Here is a 19,655-nt window from a genome sequence, read left to right on the forward strand (position 1 = left end):
GCCTTTGTTTGAACTATAATTAAATCACATGGGAGCATGTGAGCACTACACCTTCATTGCTCAGTCTAAGCTCTAAATCACCGGAAAATGAACGATGGTAGAAAGAAGACGACACACACCGTGTCAGGTTTTCCATTAACAATAAAAATTATTAACATACATTTTTTTTAAACATACAAAAACAAACAATACAAGGCAAAAGGATGATAGAAGGCCCATGTCATTCCAACATTAACCACAATAATCTGGTATCATAATAAGAGCAAAAATGAACCAACGTAACCTGGCTGGGAGTCGAGTCTTAGCAACGACGTGTTATTTAGTTAACTGATTAAAATAGTGCCGGCTGAGATGATCACAATCATACTTCTTTTTCAATGAAAAACAGAACAGATACACAAGTGCAGAGACTTACAGACCTCACAGAGGGTCTGTCTTCTTCTTTTTTCTTTTTTTAAAGAGCGGTTATAATAATAAGAGCTTTAATCTGCCTTTGCAACTAACTACATTACAGGAAGTACACACACTGAAGGCTTCACAAAGAAAAACTGCTCTGTACATCGATTCAGCCAAAGCATCCAAGCATATTTCCACCGTCACAAAGAGCCTGAACAGTGCAATCAAGTCAGCTAGCTGCCCTCGTGTTTGGAGTTCACCGGCTTTGACAGCAGCCTGTAGGAGATCCCCGTTTATCCCACAAATGTAGACAAATGACAAAACACTGACTCAGAACAGACTCAAGTATTTTGAAGGGAACCTATTATGTTTTTCCTTATTTTTCATCACAGGTGTACACCTACAATTCAGCACCAAACTGCACAGACTCGATCAGACGCACAGATGCTCACGGAGCAGCTGGCAGAAGGTCAAATCCTGAGAAACCACCTCAGGATTTGACTCTGGAGTGACTCGGTCTGATTTTGGGAGGTTTTCGTGTGTGTCTGTGTGTGTGGGAAGTGACTCTCTCCCAATTAGTGAGCAGTTGCCATGGCAACAGAAACATGAACGGCAACAGCAGTTGAGCTGTTTCTGCAGTAGTAAATAAACTGCAAACCGTTACAGTCAGCCTGGATTGTTTAAGATAATATCATATGTGTATTTGTGATGCAATAAAAATGCTATTTTTAAATACTGATTATGATCATTATCAGTAGTGTTATATTGTGGCACTTCTTATCAAAACCATTATTGTTTATAAATCTGAGGCAAAAGTTTAAACTTCAGACTGCTTTAAACTCAGTTTTTTTTCTACTCTTGGCTCTGCATGAAGTCAGAGAGAGTGGATATCCCTAATATGGTCATCTGACAACAGAAGCTCCAACCACCTGTATAGGGAGAGGGGCAATTCAGAACAAAAAGGGAGGAGCTAAAACTGTTAGTTTCAGATAAGCAGAGTTGATTATGATTATGTTTTATTTTAAGCTTTCAATTATTTTATTGAATCTGTATGTTATGGAATTAACTTATGAGTTTCATAATTTTTTACTATGCTATTGTTGCTCGTTTTTTCTTTTCCCATGCTAAAATTCACAGCCTGTACAGAGGTTTGGCAAGAACCAGCACATCGGGCTTCCTCGTGGAGGGAAATCTGCAGTATAAATGATGTTTGCTTGCTTTTTAGGGATTATTTTATAATTCTGAATCACACAAAGTGACTCCAGTAGCAATAAACAGAATAGGTTCCCTTTAACTTAAGTTCAAATAAGTACAATAAACAGTAGTTTTTAGAAAACCTTCAGTCTGGAGTAAATCCAAATAAAATAAAAAGTACATCTGTGACAAAACAAATTCAAACCTTCACTGGCTGTTAATCTCTTTATATACTAAACACGACCAACTGTGTCCTCTCTTACTGCATACATGCTGTGAAGCAGACCGGATCACCTCGTGAGCACCCACAGAAGCTCTTTCCAAGACGTCCAGGAGAAGATCCGATCTGCCCACGAGGAGTCTGTGATCTTTTGGTTTGTGTGTAAATACAAACTGGGATATTTTCAGTTATAATGTTATCAAGCCAAACATGGAAGTGAACCGGATTTAGGCTCCCAGCGCTCTTGACAAAAGTTTCAGGTCTCACCAATGGTTTCAAGGTTGGAAACATGACTGTAGCGCTACAGCAAGTCTTTCTGTCCTCGTGCGTTCTGGTGACTTCAAAAGTCCAACACACAATACAAAGTGTCCAGGAAGCATTCTTCATGCCTCCAACCTTTCAGGTTTAAGGAGCATTAAGTCAGGCTTTCTGCTCTCAAAGTCTGTTTTTCCATGAATAGTGACACAGCCAGGTGTTTGCCCGCTATCCATGACAAGTTTTTTTTGTTGTTGTTGTTTTTTAAACAAACTCCAAAAGGACAGAAAGGGCTTTGGCCATGGTTCAGTTTCATTTTCTCTGCCCCATTTTTCCTTCTTTTTTTTTTTTGACGACTTAGAAAAGACAACACGAGAGTAAATCCAAAGGCTTTAGTGAAATCACGAGAAAAAAACAAAACAAAAAGCAATCATCTTTAACATCAAACAACTTCACGACAAGAAGGGGGAATTTTGGCAAAGACGAAAGCAAAAAAGGAACAAAAACAAAAAACTTTTTTCTTTTTTTTAAATCGCAGTTTGGAACTGCTGGAGATTTTAGATTAGCTTTTTTTTTTAACATGGGGTCTGTGTGAGTAGCACACAATGTGATAAAAATAAGCTTGGTTTTCTCTGTACAAGAGCCAAACAAAAAATGTAGTTTTTCCTTCATCCAATCAGATGGGCCACAAATTGGCGTTTAGGATATTTCCAAAGGTCATTTTCAGAGAGATGTCACCAAACCACCCGGCTAGGATGAAGGCGCCAACAGTTTCCAGGGCTTTACAAAGTCCAGCTTTGACATTAAACTGTCAAAATGGAACCAGTTTGTTTCACTTCCTGTCTTATGGAGTTCTGTTGTATGGAAGCCCATTTGTACCAAGAAAAAAAATGACCATTTAAATACAACAAAAACAAACCAACAATAAAAGCCTTGCTTAGTCAGACTTATGAAACATGACCCAATTTTAAAGGCAAAGATTTTATCTCACTGAGCAAGGACTGTATATCATTAGTTTAAATATTAGCTAGCAAGTCAAAGTATTATTTAATCTTAAAATGAAATACTGTTTACTTAGTTCAACATCAACATAATAAGTGAATACTTTTGGCTTTGTTTGTAAAAGTTTGTAATATTAAATAAAACTGATGTCGGAAATGAATCTAAAAAATAGTCAAGATTCAGATTTTTTTTTCCTATCATTTTCTTTGAACAACTAAACTAACTAAACTTGTAAAATTGTGAAAATGATTGGATGTTTGTGGACGTATTTGCTAAATTAACCCCTGGGAACAACCAGCATTTCTGGCTGTCATGTTTTATCTGTATATAAATTTTTTTTTTTAAAAGTTAAATCACTGTCAGACATTCCTCACTTGCTTTGCTCTGTTTACCTTTGTTACTGGCCAATAGAGCCTGAACTACAAATTCTGCATATTCACACAGAAATGCGAATGTATGAATTCATGATTCAGTGACGCGTATACTAAACAGCGCATGTAGCTACCCTTCAAAACAATCTGATTATTCGGATTTAGGGCGTCAAAATTTTTACTTAGAAATATTGTAATACTGCCTTTAGCATGAATTTTTTTTAATCATGGCAGAAATGAGCTTCCATACATGGTAATGCTAGGCAGATGGAGAAGTTATCGTCAACACTGAGATGTGGCGTCTGAGTCCAAACACCAACTCCTCCTTCATCGTGACTAGAAACGTTCCAGTCCAAGAATCCTTCTTCTTCTTTATCATCTTCATCATAATCATCATCATCTTCTAGTCTGTTTGATTTGTTGATTTCTAGTCAAGTCCCTTCCAACAACCGGCTTCAGGCTACATTTCTTCACTGGGAGTCTGCTTGTTTTTCTGTGGCCAGGTGAGCTTCAGTAGAAAACATGACACAGAAATCTTTCCAGAAGAATCTTTAAATGCTCAAGCAAAAAAGAGATGGCTACTATTGATCTATTCACAAGATCGCTGTTTAGTACAAAAAAAAAAAGAAAAGAAAAGAAAAAGGAAGCCTCTTCTTGAATCTAATCCATGTTGCATTATTTTCTAATCTAAAATTGATCTTTTACATAACTTTCTTTTTTTCCAGAAATGTAACACAGGGCTTCAAAAGCTTTTAGACCTATTAAAGGTAACTTTTTCCTATTATTTTAAGGGTTTAAAGGAGGTATTTTTTCCATTTTAAACCTTCCTGCAGAGAAACAAGTTGACTCGCAAAAACAGCCTTTATTCTAATTTCCCGCTGTGAAAAATCTTCTTTTCAGTCTTTATTTTCATCTTTGATGGTCCGAAGAACAAGTCCGGGTTAAATGCTTCAGATGTCTTGACGTGTGCTGCATTTTCTTTCCATCTCACTGGGTTTGGGTGGGCTTCAGGAAATCCACAGAGTCTTACGAAGTTTTGACTAGGTCATACACATAAATGAGGAAGTCATCATCAAACTTGATGAAGTAGACGGACGGCTTGGCCTCTACCTGGTGGATGACCATGCCTGTTCGTTTGCCGCCGTCCTCTTTGGCGTACTCGACCTGTTTACCCACCAGGCTGTCCACCACCTCGCCTGGCTCCCTCTCTGTTGGGACGCTGTCATCTGCAGGAGAAAGTGAGACAGGTGCTAAAACAGATGTGTGTGTTTGTTTGTTTTCTTAAATAGGTAAAAATGTTACAGATTCACCAACATGTTTGCATTTTAAGGTTTTAGCCCATTTTGCAATGTTGAGGCTGCACCCATAACTCACAGGTTATCGTTTTAAATCGGTCCTAACACTGAGACAGAAATTACTGTTCCACTTTAAAGACCTACAAACTCCCGCTAATAGGGGTGGACATGAAGTCTATTTGGACATTTATTTTTGCACTTAGTTTTACTTTTTCTCCATCTGCTGTATAGTTTCATTTCTATGGGCTTTTTATTCTCACTTACTCTTTGGGTCAGGTTTAGGCCGGGCTCTATGGAAGGCCTGATAGTGACTCATTATGTTCCTTTGTGTGTTTCTCTATCCATGTGCCAATCCTTTTACTGCATTGGCAGTGTATTTGGGGTCATTGCTTTTCAGATGGTATTGCATGGTGATTCAAAATCTAATGGTATTTTTCTGGATTCATGATTCCGTGATGTCCAGTTACAAACCATGACAGAGGCTCCACCATGCTTTACATGGCTCACTGTTGTACCACTCCCAACCTCCTCTGTACACACTGACAATAAGTTGAACCAAAATATTTCAAATTTAGATTCATCACTCCGTCAGAGCTGCTGCAACTGATTTTCAGTTCAGTTGTTGTGTAATGTGTCTCCCCGTTTCCCTGCAGTAAGAATGGCTTCTTGACAGCCATCCTTCCACTTAAATCAATTCTGATGATGCTTCAGTGAACAATAGATGAAACACCTGAAGCTCCAGATATATCTCTAACATCATGTGTCAGGTCTTTGCTGGATTTTATTCCTCCCATTTCTCAAGGACATGATGTTCAGTTACTGTTTATTTCGTATCTATAGTCCTTTTCAAATATTTGAAAAAGTATCCAATGTCAAAAGAAAACCTGAAAGATTTCCAAAAAGCCTCATGATGAAGAATTACTGCTGAAAACCACTTTTTCAAAAATCAAAAGAAAGTCTGCCTCCTTAAAAGCCATGTAGTTAAAATAAATAAATAAATTAGGGTTGAAGCAAGACTTCTGCACAGTACTGTGCTTGGTTAGGTTACTGTTAGGGGTAAATCTGACCCTTTACACAAGTAATCCTTCAAGATTACTTTAATAAGAACAGCATGAATGGGGATGGACAATTTCTCCCAAAAGCCAATTGCTGCCCAACAACTGCAGCTAACCAATGTATATATAATGTATGGAGGTGAGACTGTGCAGCACAACTTTTAGACGAAATTAAAATCAGAAATATTGGAAAATATAGAATAGTTCATTTAGAATACAATCCTTACCACATAGAAAGCACATCAACTTTCATTTTATTTAAACAGAAAATGGCCTTTAATGTGGACAACATATGCAAATATGATCCAAATGCTCGGCAGAGTCTCTTTAAAAATGAATTTCACTCACTAGAGTCGGGCATGATGCGCAGGTCTCCTTCTTTGTAGTCATCCAGCAGCTGGTACATGTACAGGACAGGGTCTTTCTCATAGGTGATGTAGAACCAGCTGGTCATGATGGGAGCCCGGGCCAGCACCATACCCCTCCACTCCTCCTTCGGACCCTCTTCCGTCTCAAACATGTGCTCCACCGCTTTACCTATCATGGCGTCGGCCAGGTTGACGTCTGTCAGACGGGACTTGGCTGATGGGGTCAAAATGAAATCATGACTCATGTTACTTGTTTACATGTCTGCTGTGTCCTTTAGACGAAGAAGAAAAATAAAAGGGTTTAAATTACGTTCAGCCTTACCAAGTCTGTCGGGGAGCACTTCCAGTCCCTGAACCCTCTCGTCTTTATGAAGCTCCAAACCATAAACACAGTCAAATCCATCATACTTTATCAGATAGAGAGACGGGTTCACAGGCACCTGTGGGACACAAATACCCAATTTTTGTGCTTGTGTCCACACAACCTCATAAATTAATGCAACAGTAACATCATAATAATATTTAATAATAATAATAATATGACAACAACAGAAAAATAAAGGCCAAGTGCTTAAAACTGCAGTTTTTTAAATAGTTTACTAATTAATTATGTAAGTTAGGAAATGCTTTGCCACTCTGTTGAGCTTTACCTTAAGTCAGGTATAGGCAACTCCAGGCCTCAAGGGTCCATGTCCTGCAGGTTTTAGATGTGCCCTTAATCCTCAGCTGATTCAAATGGCTAAATTACCTCCTCAGCATGTCTTGAAGTTCTCCAGAGGCCTGGTAATGAACTAATCATTTGATTCAGGTACACTGACCCACGGTGAGATCTAAAACCTGCAGGACACTGGCCCTTGAGGTCTGGAGTTGTCCACCCCTGTCTTAAGTAATTCAAGTCACTGAAATACACCTCTCTATAGGGTGTGTTGCCAAAACATTAACACTGAAGCTTCAAAATTGGTGGTATCAGAGTGGTCACATTGTTCTTTTATATCTTTAACACAGAAGAAAGTGAGCTCAGGTGTATACAGACAGAATGAAGTGACATATGATTGGACAGTTTATAGAAACCTCTGGTTACCTGGTCGAGTACAGTTCCTTTCCAGATCACATGTCCTCCTCCTTCCTTCCAGACGTGTTGGATCCGGCAGCCAACGATGTTGCGTCGAGGCTGCGACAGGACTTTGGTAGGCGGGCCGAGGCTGCTCTTATGCTTCCTTTATGCAAAACAATACAATCAATGCTCTCTGCCCTTAAAAAGTTGCACACGAGAGCAAATATTCAGGCCGGATAAAAATGAATGAGCCGCAGCACGTCTTTACTCACTTGTGCGGGTTCTTTTTCTTCATCATATTGGCAGAAACACCTGCATGCCCTGAGGAGAAACGCACAATACAGATCATTTACCAAACGGCAGCTTCCTGCTCATATAAAATGGTGATGGTTTTATGTGTTCCAGCCTATTTACTGCAAGTCCTGGATATTTCCTGTTACTGCTCGCCTTTATTAGAGACATTTGAATTAAGGTGGAAAAACGCCCAGGCACTGACTCACATACTGCTGCATCACTTTGTAACAAACAGCACATCTTCTGATGTAGAGTCGGGAAGCCACAGTTATTACCAGCTCTGAGCATTCATCAACCTCCTCTGAAAGAAAACTGGTGTTTCTGCTCTAATGCTTTTAAAACTGGACAAAAAAAACAACAAAAAAAAAAAAATCACATTCGATTAGAACTGCACCTCCAAATACTGCATTTATAGCCAGACGAGGGCAAACCAACAAAACAAAAGACATATCTATCTGTAAAGGTGTATTTTTTTAAAAAATTTTTTGAAAACTGAGATTTTCTGTTTTCGTTTTTTTTTTTTAAAAATCCCATCCACATGTGCAGTTTTGAAAAAATATCTCCATCCACATGTAAACACAAAATGTTGGCCAATCAGAAGTCTAGAAGCCTGGGAGGGAAAGAGTAAACAGGGTTTTGTACCCTCACAAAACCTTAAGTACTAACGAAGTAGTTTTTGTTTTTCTGGAAAGGCAGCTAATTAGGTGTTACTTTTCAAGTGCCTTCATCATTTCAAATATTAATAACTAAAGACAGTATTTTGAGTGTTGTGTGGACTCACAACTTAGGAAAGAGCAAAATGCATACAGCATACACAGATTTTATTTTATTTTTTAATTTAATTTATTCAAAACCAACATCAGGATTTGGGTTGTGAGAGCGTCTGTGTTGAATGTAGAAGCCACGTCTGAAGTTCACTCTGACGCCTCTGTCTTTCTAACTGGAGGGGCAGTAACTGCGCGTGTATATGTAAGCGTGTGAAACTGCAGATAGTAAGATTAACAGCAACAGTATTTTGTTTATGTCCGCCATTGAAGAAATTCATCTCATGTAAACAATTACGCGCACGCTGTGACGTGAAAAACGGCGCACACCTTTGACATTGTGTGACTGAATCTCGTATTCCTCGTCCACACGTAAACACAAAAACAGTGTTTGAAAATCTCCAGCCTGGCAGGAGTTTTAAAAAATTTCTGTTTTCAGTGACCCAAAATGGCATTTACATATAAAAATCTGCATTTTCAAAAATACCCGTGTATGTGTGGACGTAGCCTAAAGAAGAAAATGTGATGATTACTCATGTTCAGCTGATATCGCTCCACTTTTGTTCCCTAATTTAAGTAGGCTAGATTCCTAAACTGCTTTTACATGGTAAAGTCTTTGCTAACCCTTCAACACTGCTGTTTCAAACTGTGATATGATGATAAAATCAGGCCGGTACAGTGTTGTGACGTCAAAGCTTGCGACCAGGGTCGTTTCTTCACAGATTCTTTGTAGGTACTTCGTCTTCCTCCCACAATCCAAAATGATGCATCTTATATCACTGAGCAATTCTAGACTGGCCATTGCAGTGGATTTGACAGTGTGTGGTTGTCAACCTCTCTCTGTTAGCACTGTGACTGTCAGCCTACTACTCTGCCGTCTGCCCTGTGTAAGTTTTGATCCTCCCCCCCAACCTCAAGACAGATAAATAGTTAAGAAACTGGAAAGACGGATGAAGTTTATAATTCATTTAAAATATTCACCAATTCACCTGCTCTAATTTGAGTCTCATATACAGTCCAAACTGAATATTTAGGCTCAGCCTGTGTTCTTCAGTGGCTACATTAGCCTTTAATTTGTGAACACTGAGACATTTAAACACAGTGACCAAAGCTTAGGGCTTCAAAAGTAAACACTTGGTTATGTTGGACTCTCTCTTTGCAGCAAGTTTCAGTGAGATTTTAAATGAATGAACCCTCTGAGATCCAAACACGCCTAACCCAAAGAGGCGTGTTATAGTTTCTGTGAGTCTCTAAGGCTGCTAGGATCAACTTGTGTCAAAGTTTCATGAACTCCATCATTTCACAGTGAGTTCATGCACTTCTGCATGACTGTCAATTTCTTTGTGGCTGTGTGGCCCACAGAGACTTTGCACCACAGTGCAGCAGCTATGCATGCACCACTCAGGCTGACTTCATTAAAAGTACAACAGGAATTTCTACTCATCACTGCTGCTTGCAGTTGTCAGTATCTCTAAGTCACCACTACAACCATCTTTGGATTTGAATGACAGGTCTTACGAGGTATGATTAAGACTGGTCAACTATCTGCATTCATTTCTAACACACTGGACTTGACTGGAAATGCAACAGAAAACAAACACTATTTCTGTGCAGCAGTGTGTGACGGGGCAGTGAGGGCGTCCTGACCTGTATCAGCTGTGTCTCTGTGTCCCGGAGTGTTCTTCATTCATCTGGAGGCAGGGGGGCAGCCAGGCTGCCCGGCCACAAAGCTACAGCTCAAACCTGCCAAGGACAAAAAAAAAAAAAAGAATAAAAAAAAAAGTTATTATCTGCAACTTTACTGACATCTAGTGGTGGAAAATGTTTGTACATGATCAACAAAAAATGATGTCAGAGCCTTTTTGTTTTGGGAATTTTCCATTCAAACAGGTCCAACACAAGTAGAGCTTGGTGGGGCACAAAGACCAGATGCAGGAGGGGAACTCAACGACTCTGACCCCATTTAACTGCTTAAACATTTTAATACTAAATATAATACTCCTTGATCAGGCTGTGCTAACTACTATTGCCTGTATAATACATGCACATATCTTTACATACATAGAACATGTTGGTATCAAATATTATGTACACTGGGAGGAAGAGGTGAAGTGACATTTTTATAATGCACTTTTTCCTTCAGCTCAAATCACTATACACTTCATCCAATCACACACCCACTCGCACACAGCCTCAGTCTTTTCTTTCCTCCTTAAGCTCTTTATCTATGGTGCACACACTTACACCTAGAGGCTCGGCACCTTGATACCGTGACTGTTTTCATTTGTATTGTTCACGGAAGACAAAATGTTTAATAAGCACACAATTATGCAACCAGATCCCAGATGTAAGAATCAGAAAGATGATGGGACACAACTAAAGTATTCTTACATGTGAAGCTGAGGATGAGTGTGGTCCAAATCTATGAAATAACATCCCACTTTCTACTAAATAGAAACTTCAAATCACCAATATGATTGGTGACAAGCTTTATTAAATTGGGGTTTCATCTCCTTAGGATTAAGAGAGATTTTTCTGTCAAATGTCAGAAATGACAAAAAAAAAAACCCACTCATTTCTGTTAAATACCGTAAGATTAACTTGTTGTCTTTGCTGGATGTCAGCCAGTTTTACAGTCCTGTGAAAAACTAAATTCACCCTAAGTGCTTGCATAGGAATTAGGAGGGTAAGTAGCAGCCAGGTGTTGTTAATCAAAAACAGAATGGTCCAAAACTGGATATTTTGTGAGTTTTCTGGTCTGGAGCACTGAAGTGTGCACAGGAACAAATCAACAATAAAATGGCTGAAAAAGAATCGAAGTGATGCAATGGCCCAGTTAAAGTCCAGACCTCAACCTGACTGAAATGCTGTGGTGGGACCTTCAGAGAGCTGTGAAACAACAAATGCCTGCAAACATCAATAAACTGAAGCAACATCATAAGAAGTGTGGGTCAAAATTCCTCCACAAGAACATGAGGGACTGATAGTCAAACATTACTTCAGGTTACTCCTGCTAAAGGTGAGTCTACAAGCCTCTGAATCACAGGACGCACTTAGTTTTTCACAGAGCTGCAGAGAGTCCTGAGCAATGTTCCCTCTAATTTTTCATGTGTCTGAGCGAACACACAAACTCCCTGAGCAGTCCCTTGGATCACTGTGAGCGACTTCAGACGTGTGCACTGTGGTCACGCCGGCATCTAATCCATCCAAGTTACATGGTTTATTAAAATAATCAAATTACAGCATTTACATTTATGTTAGACTACTTTTAATTAACTGCTTTAGCCCACTTACAATGAAAATTTAAAAAAAAAAAATCTAGTCATTGACCTGTGTAGGATGTTAACACTATTGGAAGTAAAAATAACTTGAACTCCAATTTTGAAAACACAACTTACTTTTTTTTTCTTTTTCTTTTTTTCTCAAGCTCTGACTTGTATTATGAGTCTGTGGTCTGGGAGAGAGTCCTGTCTGCATAATACAGTATATAATGACCAATGCTGGGCAATTAATTATATAGTTACTTCTTCAGAAAAGTAACTCAGTTTGGCAAACAACAAAAAACAAGTTTTTGCAGCTGTTTACCTAAAAATGCAGCCAAGGCGTTTTTAAACAAACATTTCAAACTATTTACAGAACAATCAGCTGTTCTGCATCAAATTTGATGCCACACAAATGATTTGTGCCACTCCAAAAAATAATTTCTGTCCACTATGAGATGAAGGAGAACAACAGCCTGATACCTGCAGGCCTGACAACAGGAGATGTATCACTCCTGTAACACCTGTAACATTCAGCAGTCGCCTCATTGTTCTGACACACACAATAAAACTATTGACTACACTACACACTAACTACACGAGATTTGCGCTAAAAGTCTCAAATCTCTCACATCTCAAAGCACCGCCGTCACTCCTAAAACTTCCTCCCGTTTCTTAACAACTAGATGCCATGTTGCCATATCATTTTTTGATTGGTCGACATGGTACTTTTTTGGCCGAATAGGAAAGGGAGAGGGGGGTGGAGTTTGTTTTTGCTCTCAGGCTTTCGAGGCTTTTTTCTTATAAAACACCGTTTTTTACCGTTTCTTCCTGCAGTAAATATAAACAACGACAGTATTCAGCAAGGAAACCAAACATTGCATATATTTTTATCATAACTCTGGTTTTACGTGGCCTATCAACACAATTTAAAAACTGGTATAAAGTCCACACTTTTTCCGTCATTTGTTCCCTCTGTCCTGCTCACATCTCCAATGGTTGTACACGTTGTCATTAACATGGCTTCACTCCTCATCAGCCGCTTTGCTCACTAAAACACCGGTGTCAGCACATATGGACGCTGTCATAGCCTGTCAGCGACGTTGATTAGCTGCGTATATACGAATGTGAATCGCATTATTGGCTGGACTATGGAATAAGGTGGCATCGTTCTAATCCCATACGGGAGCAGCCAGTCACTTACTGACTACCACTGCAAAACAGAATTGTTAAAGTTTTAATTTTAATTCAGGTTAGATTTTTTTGTGCGCAACGCAGATTTTCTGTGCGCAGAGACCGTGCCAGCAGTGCGCAATTGCGCACGCGTGCAGCTTAGAGGGAACATTGGTCCTGTGGAAACTTTCTGTCACACACGACTGAATGTGCATCATCAATCCACAAAGACCCAACAAACAATTAGTGTTATAATTATCATCACATAATGGCTTTAAAATTATACCAATTTTATCTAAAAGTAGAGAAAAACTGAGGCGGTCAATGAGGCTGTGCAGTGGTTACCCGGTCTGCAGTATTCAGCACAGTTGATGAGCGGTTCAGCAGGTTGCTTTCCAGGACCTGGAGCTCGTTTTCCTCAACCCTCTTCAGCAAAACCAGATTCAAACCTGTGACAGAAATCATTTCATTAAACAATTATTCAGCACCGATGGCTTTCTCGCATTAACTCAGAAAATAACCCTAAATGTTTTTAATGTTACACTATAAGACATGTGTCATAATGAAGTTCCATGCTGTGATCACATCACAATAACATCTTCATATTTAAATTCTCTCTCTGTAAAGGTCTGACAGATCGACCAGTAAATTGATGGCGTTGCCTTCGGGCTCGGCTCTCAGTTTACCACAACAGACCCGACAACATCTGCATGACTGCAGAATATCGCGAATAAAAACAAATAACAAAGTAGAAAAACCTTAAAAAGTGAAATCTAGACAAAATATGGAAGATTACATTCAGGCAAAAGCATCGGGACACACCCAAGAGCCAGAGCCGACCCACGAACAATTTCAATACCGCCTTCAAAGAAAAATAAACAGCCACAAAACCCCAAAATATTAAATAAAAAGAAGCATGTCAATGGATCTTGACTTACATGATTATAGTAAGTCGGTACTTCAAACTAATTTTCTGTGATAAACTGTGACAATTTCACTTAAACACGTAATTAAAATCCACCAGTCAAAGTTTTGTAAATTTGGTAGTTACTAGAAGTCTTCCATTTGACAGCCATCTTCAAAGCACACCTGTTCCCTCAGATTTTATTGATTTATAGCAAATTCCAGGTGAGGGACAGGATATTCAGAACAGGTTTAAGGGACAGAGAGATGAAGCTGCCATCCAAACTGAGCATCGGCCCTGAACTCTGATCGCAGGCTGCAATATTTATCAGACCCTCTTAACTTTGTTTTATTCATCAGACGGGAGCTTGAACCAACACACAAACTCAGTTTCTGCAAGAACAACCAGTCGGTGGTTAACCGCCTTGCTCACAGGCATGCCTAAATTAGACACGGCACGCCGCCTGACTGTCAAACACTTGAAGATGACGAAAGATCGTGAAATCTTTAGTCAATATCCTGATCTGAAAACGGACAACACAAGCGCTCACTTATCCACCATCAGGCGGGAACTGGTCAAATCAGTAATTAGAATTAAAGACCTACCTCTATACATGCACTACAAAAGCTTTTCCTTGAATATTACATATTTTTTCCTAACTGGCAACAGGCCACGCTGCACCTTGTATCTCACGTTGGAAAAGAGAGAGCAGGTTTCATGTCCTGAACATGAGACTTCAATTATTAATCAGTGGAGCCTGGGAGGAAGGCCTGCAGTGTATAATTTATCTGTATGCGGGTTGTTACGTATCACATCTGACCCCCTAACTACTCACTGTCTGCTGTGCTCAAGACTTCAAAACTACACCTTCAAGACTTGCCCCGACTGAACTCCACTGCCATCTTCCCAACAACGTGGGAAATCTCTGTACGTCTGTCCATCCCTCGCTTCTTCATCGATCTTGACACAACGATTTTTCGAATCTACTTCAGGCCTGGTGGTTGAACTGCAAAATAACTGGTTGTGACATGAACTTTTCCCTGCTTTGAGGCGAGCAATTGAAGTGACTGCTAATTAGGGCTGCGACACATGATGCAGTCTACAATAATACTGCTAGAAATTTTAATGTGATTACAAAAAAGTCATATAATATAAAGGTGGTATGAGTTTATGTTCCCTTAAACATAAAACGAAACTTCAGACATCCGTGAGAGCGAGAGCAGCATCTCAGCCTCCACAAATAAATGCTAATAACATTTATGTTATTAGCATAAACAAATGACTAATAATAAACAAAGGAGCACTCGCTTGCTGCACCAAATTACTGATGCAGTTGCATGGTAGAAAAGGAGGGTTTTAAGTAACTGGTTAACAGGAAACATCCCAGGTACAAAATATTTTTCAGTTTCATTATGTGAAGGTTACACTACCTGAATTATTATTATTCTCTAAGTATTAAGCAGTTTTACTATACTTTTACTTAAAGTTTCCATTGAAAACGCGACTTAGGCAACTTCTGTTCTTGACTGTTCTTTGACTTATGCTTCATCACTGCTATAACACAGTAACGCTGCGGCCTGCAAGCTGCAATCACACAAAAATATTGTTCAGTATTTGTTTTTACCTATTTACATCATTATCGCAAATTTCCTTGAAATTTCAAATAATTTTGAGGCCATCAGTGAAATAACAGACGCGTGAGAGCTAACGAGCTAACAAGCTAACAAGCCAGATGTTGACTTTGTTTAAAAACAGCAGTCTGATTTTATACTACATTTTATTTAACATTGCCCAACGTTTCCACGCTGTATACTTCTGCAGAAGAATGAGCCATTGTGAATCTCTATAAAAGCCCACTTTAGCAAAAATTAATGACATAATTTACTACTAAACTGGCCGAATCTGACTGCTGACATCCTGTTCACGATCTATCCACAGAAACAAAAAATAAACCCCCCACCACATAACCTCAGCACCATTTTTAATCGTTTTAAGCGTTCCCTGTGAACTTCCTCTTCTTCTAACCAACATTTTCTACTGGGGTAAGCAGTTGGATGGGTTCTTTCAGTATGAAGGTAATCTATTTGTTTTAAATCAACCATAATCAAGCTCCATCTTTGTGAAACCGGCCTCAGAGGCTGTATGTTTCCTTCACTACTGATTGCTCACTCGTTGGGTTGATCCATCAGCACACGTTTCACAATAAAAGAGCAAACGGTTTGGTGCTGGGCAGCAGAACTAGCGAGGAAAGAAAAACAGGTTTTCTGATGGTTTTATCAGCAGAGCAGATGTTCAAACACGCTCCCGCTCACCTGCAGAGGAGACTAACCCACCAGAAAGACCAGAGACACTCTGCAGTGCTTGGCTGCAGCTGGTGGTGATTTTCCTCTCGTTGCCTGGAGCAACACAGGATTAGTCATCTGCCGTCCTGAGGGGAAGAGGAAAACTGGACAGCAACGAATCAGCGTCATTCGGTCCAACTAATAGCTCACTTGCATTCATTTCCTGGAGAATTACCCCATCAGGGCTGACAACATTCCCGAGCTTAACCTGTAACCAAGTGTGAGCCTTAAAGATTTAACACCTGAGCTCACGGGGACTGGAAAGAGCTGCACATCCCCGCAATGTGACTGCGTGAACAAATCCGTCTCCACAACAACAGTAATACGAGTACTCACACACTCTGTAGGGGTACCGTAAGGAAACCCAGACTAGAAAAATCTATGGAGGAATTCTGGGGTTCTTTCACCTCCCAAAACATCTGGATTACATCAAGTCCCAGCGCTGCCCAAACTGTTCTTCAGGGTCGTGATTCAGAAAGTAAAATAAATCTAGAGTTTCCCTAACATGTGCTTTTAAACAGTGTAACAATGAGCTCAAAAAGGTTTCTGGCAGGTTTGGTGTTCTGGTGTCTTTGACGGCATAGCCACTCATTTAGATTCTTATTATGTTGACCTTATATAATTTATTCATTTTCTTCATGTTTTTTTAAATGGTTTTCTTTCATTAATAAACACCAGAAGGGCGACTGTATGATCATCACTGACCTCTGGCAGCTTGTGTTATAGACTACAGGCATCACTGACAATGATGTACCATGGACAATGGGACATCATTGGCCATGATAACAATGATAACAATGATGTAACATGGAAGTGTCAAAAACTGCAGTTCCTCTAATGCCCACTAGAGGCTGGTTACAACAGAGTCAGTCCTCATAGACCATCATGTTAAAATGTTTGCAACCTGATAAAACAGTTTTGGTCTTTATGGATATTTTCCACCTGCATGGCAACTATACAGTCTACATAACATTTATATAAGTCACCTGTTGTGATTTTGCTGAGGTTTAAAGTTAGGGGCATGGCCTCTTTGACAGACAGGTGGATGCTGAAACAGGTGACTGTAACAACCTTAAAGCATATTAGCTTTGAGCTTAGCAACCTTTCACTTGCTAAGTGCACAAAGTAACCACGACACTACTGGCTTCAAGAAAATTTGTAAACTGTAAAGTTGGCCATTTTAACAGCTTTAACAACTGTTGGAGCCTCTAATGGCCATTAGAGGAACTGCAGTGTTGTTGTTTTTTTTGCTTCATTTTTCAGCACTGGAGGTCTGGACCCTGACATAAAATAGAAAAAGAAGAGGGAGGAGGAGGTGCAGTGACTGGCTTACTAGTGCAAAAATACATCAGAGCAGCTAAACAACAGGAGAGAGACACAGGTAGGCTAAAATTAAAATAGAAATAGAGAAACTAAAAGGTGGTGTTAGGTATAGTCGGTGTCACCTTCAGGTTACACAAAAAAGCAGGACTGGAAAATCAAATATTTAACATTCACTGGGGTGCTAAGAAAACAAAAAGACAAAGAGAAAAATACACATTCACTCCCAAACCTTACTGATTTTCTGTTCCGTGAGGGAAGCAACAGCAGGTAAGCTGCAGCGTCACCTGGGGGACCAGCCTCCAGGTGACCTTTGCTTTGATTTGGTTACAAGTTGGCACAGGGGGCGTAGCTACCATCAGGCTGGAGGATTTAAATCCGCTTCCAGTAACATGCAAAACCAATTACTTTATTGGCTGCATTTGACTGAGACAATGCAGCAAACCCAGAGGCTGACTTACAAACACTGTTTTTAATCTGCAGCATGGCAGCAGCAGCACGAGCCCCCACACCTCTTCCTTTATTCTCTGCAAGGGAGTCTGATGAGCATCGAGCTAACCTGCTCAGTTAGAAAAAATATGTACACAATAATCATCATACAGTCATCATCTGCACTGACAAAACGACCAAGCAGGTTCTGCAGGGCCAGCGTCAGCCATGTTGCTCGGTTTCTTTTATACTCACTATTATTTACAGCTCCAGATGAGAGGGTAAAGGGGCGGATAGGGGCCTCAGAGTTGCGGAAGACAAGGGGGCGTCCGGGAAAGGCATTTCTGCGGAAAAGGCAGCAGTGTCCCAGACAGAAAGGCAACAGCAGCGGCGGCAGACGGACCTAACCCAGTCTGCCGCTGCTGCTCCCCCCGCCCCTCCCCCTCGGCGGGAGAACGTAACCAACAAAACGAGCGCTCACGGTGTTTTTGTTTCTGTTTACCTGCGCGCTAACTAGCTAGCTAGCTAGCAGACACGTGCATGTTTGTTTCCGTCTTACCGTTGATATTATTTAAAACACGGAGGCCGAAGAGGACCGTGAACGAGGGACTTTCTCTCGCCTCCTGCTGTCTGTCCACAGAGCCCGTTTCGACTTCACAGGAACCTCTGAGACTCCACGGCCATCTCACCACGAAGAGATAAGCTAAAGGCGGCCAGGCGCCATGTTTCCGGTCAAGCCTTCCATAATAAAAGCGCCCAAAAGAAAGACGCGCAAAACTTTAACCACACGAACGAACAACCAGCTGTTTTGTGACGAAGTTATTGGTGCCACTGGAGGAATTAAAAATAAATAAATAGCTATAAATTAGGGGCTGGACAAGTAGAGACCAAGCTGGAAAAGTTAGTAGAAAAAAACAAATTTTCATGAATTGTGTTTGGGTCATGTATAAGAAAAACAAGCACATTTGCAGGAAAAAAACAGCCACATTTATGAGAAAGGGCCAATTTATAAGAGAAGTAAAAGAAATTGACACACTAGGGAGAAAATGTCGGAATATGAATGTGGAAAAGTGTCAAATTCATTACAAAAAAGGGGACATTTACAAGTAATCTGCAAACTTATTAGAAGAAGAATGGTACATTAATTAAAAAAAACGTTTACCACAAAACACAGACAAATGTATAAGGAAAAGCAAGCAAATTTGCAAGAAAACAGCTGCCACATTTACAAGAATTAAACAGGAAAAGTCATAAGAAAAGAAATCTGCCAAATTTATGAACGAAATTGGTAACTTGAGAAAAAAAAAAACTAAGTAAATTCATGACAAAGTTTAAGGGGAAAAACAGGAAAATGTGCAAGGAAGAAATTGCAACTTTATGGTGAAAAAACGTCAATTTTCTAAGGAAAAAAATAGTCTGAGAAAAAGAAAAGGTAAATTTATAGATAAAAGTTATAGTTAACTTTGCAAGACATACACATGATATTCTTTATTTTCTGAGGTTGCATAGGAAAGACACTCACATATTGAACTTGAATCATACAAAAGATTATTACAACACCAGAAAATTCAAATCATATCAAAAGCATTTAAAGAAAGGAGAAGTAGAAGCTGTTACTTATAGTCCTTCTATATTTATTTCACAAAGGTTTTTTTTTCTTAATTTTCATATGTCAAAAAAAAATCAAATTTCCTATCAATTTATTTAATTTAACTTAATAGTCATACAGGCGAGAATAAAGCCTTTATTGTACTCCAGAGCCACACTTCCGGCGGTATTGCTGCCGCCTTCACTCTTCTCACTCTCTCTCCCCGCCCCTCACTCTTTTTGCCAAATAGTGCAACCGAGAGGAAATTCAAGTACACCGACTGGCGCATTACGCTGTTTTTCCCTGCCTAATAGTGATCCGTCCTTCTGTTGAATGCGACAGTGGAGGAGACAGACAGAGACAGCCAGAAA

General features: G+C 39.8%; 1 protein-coding gene across 4 annotated transcripts; it reads right to left on the bottom strand.

The window, feature by feature from the left end:
* Nucleotides 1-128: 128 nt before the first annotated feature.
* spina (spindlin a) lies at nucleotides 129-18,421 on the bottom strand. 4 transcript variants are annotated; one of them, XM_006782103.2, is made up of 9 exons: nucleotides 18,256-18,421; nucleotides 15,918-16,051; nucleotides 13,047-13,150; nucleotides 9,916-10,011; nucleotides 7,483-7,531; nucleotides 7,238-7,373; nucleotides 6,479-6,596; nucleotides 6,137-6,370; nucleotides 129-4,664 (listed from the first exon to the last, which is right to left on the bottom strand). In XM_006782103.2, the coding sequence occupies exons 4-9, from the start codon at nucleotides 9,953-9,955 to the stop codon at nucleotides 4,465-4,467; spliced, it is 777 nt and encodes a 258-aa protein (XP_006782166.1). In that variant the 5' UTR covers nucleotides 9,956-10,011; nucleotides 13,047-13,150; nucleotides 15,918-16,051; nucleotides 18,256-18,421; the 3' UTR covers nucleotides 129-4,464. The 4 variants fall into 4 exon arrangements, with proteins under 4 accessions (XP_006782166.1, XP_006782164.1, XP_006782165.1 ...); XM_006782101.2 differs by lacking the exon at nucleotides 15,918-16,051; XM_006782102.3 differs by lacking the exons at nucleotides 15,918-16,051; nucleotides 18,256-18,421 and adding an exon at nucleotides 17,952-18,245.
* Between the last annotated feature and the right edge of the window lie 1,234 nt (nucleotides 18,422-19,655).

The sequence above is a fragment of the Neolamprologus brichardi genome, chromosome 7 (genome assembly GCF_056152115.1).
Source record: "Neolamprologus brichardi isolate AB-2024 chromosome 7, ASM5615211v1, whole genome shotgun sequence".
Classification (NCBI taxonomy): domain Eukaryota; kingdom Metazoa; phylum Chordata; class Actinopteri; order Cichliformes; family Cichlidae; genus Neolamprologus; species Neolamprologus brichardi.

Coding starts and splice junctions, on each gene's coding strand:
- spina (XM_006782101.2), bottom strand. CDS start 9,955: ATGAAGAACACTCCGGGACACAGAGACACAGCTGATACAG. Junction 7,532..9,915: donor CAGAGACACAGCTGATACAG/GTCAGGACGCCC, acceptor GTTTCTCCTCAG/GGCATGCAGGTGTTTCTGCC. Junction 7,374..7,482: donor AAGAAAAAGAACCCGCACAA/GTGAGTAAAGAC, acceptor TTTTGCATAAAG/GAAGCATAAGAGCAGCCTCG.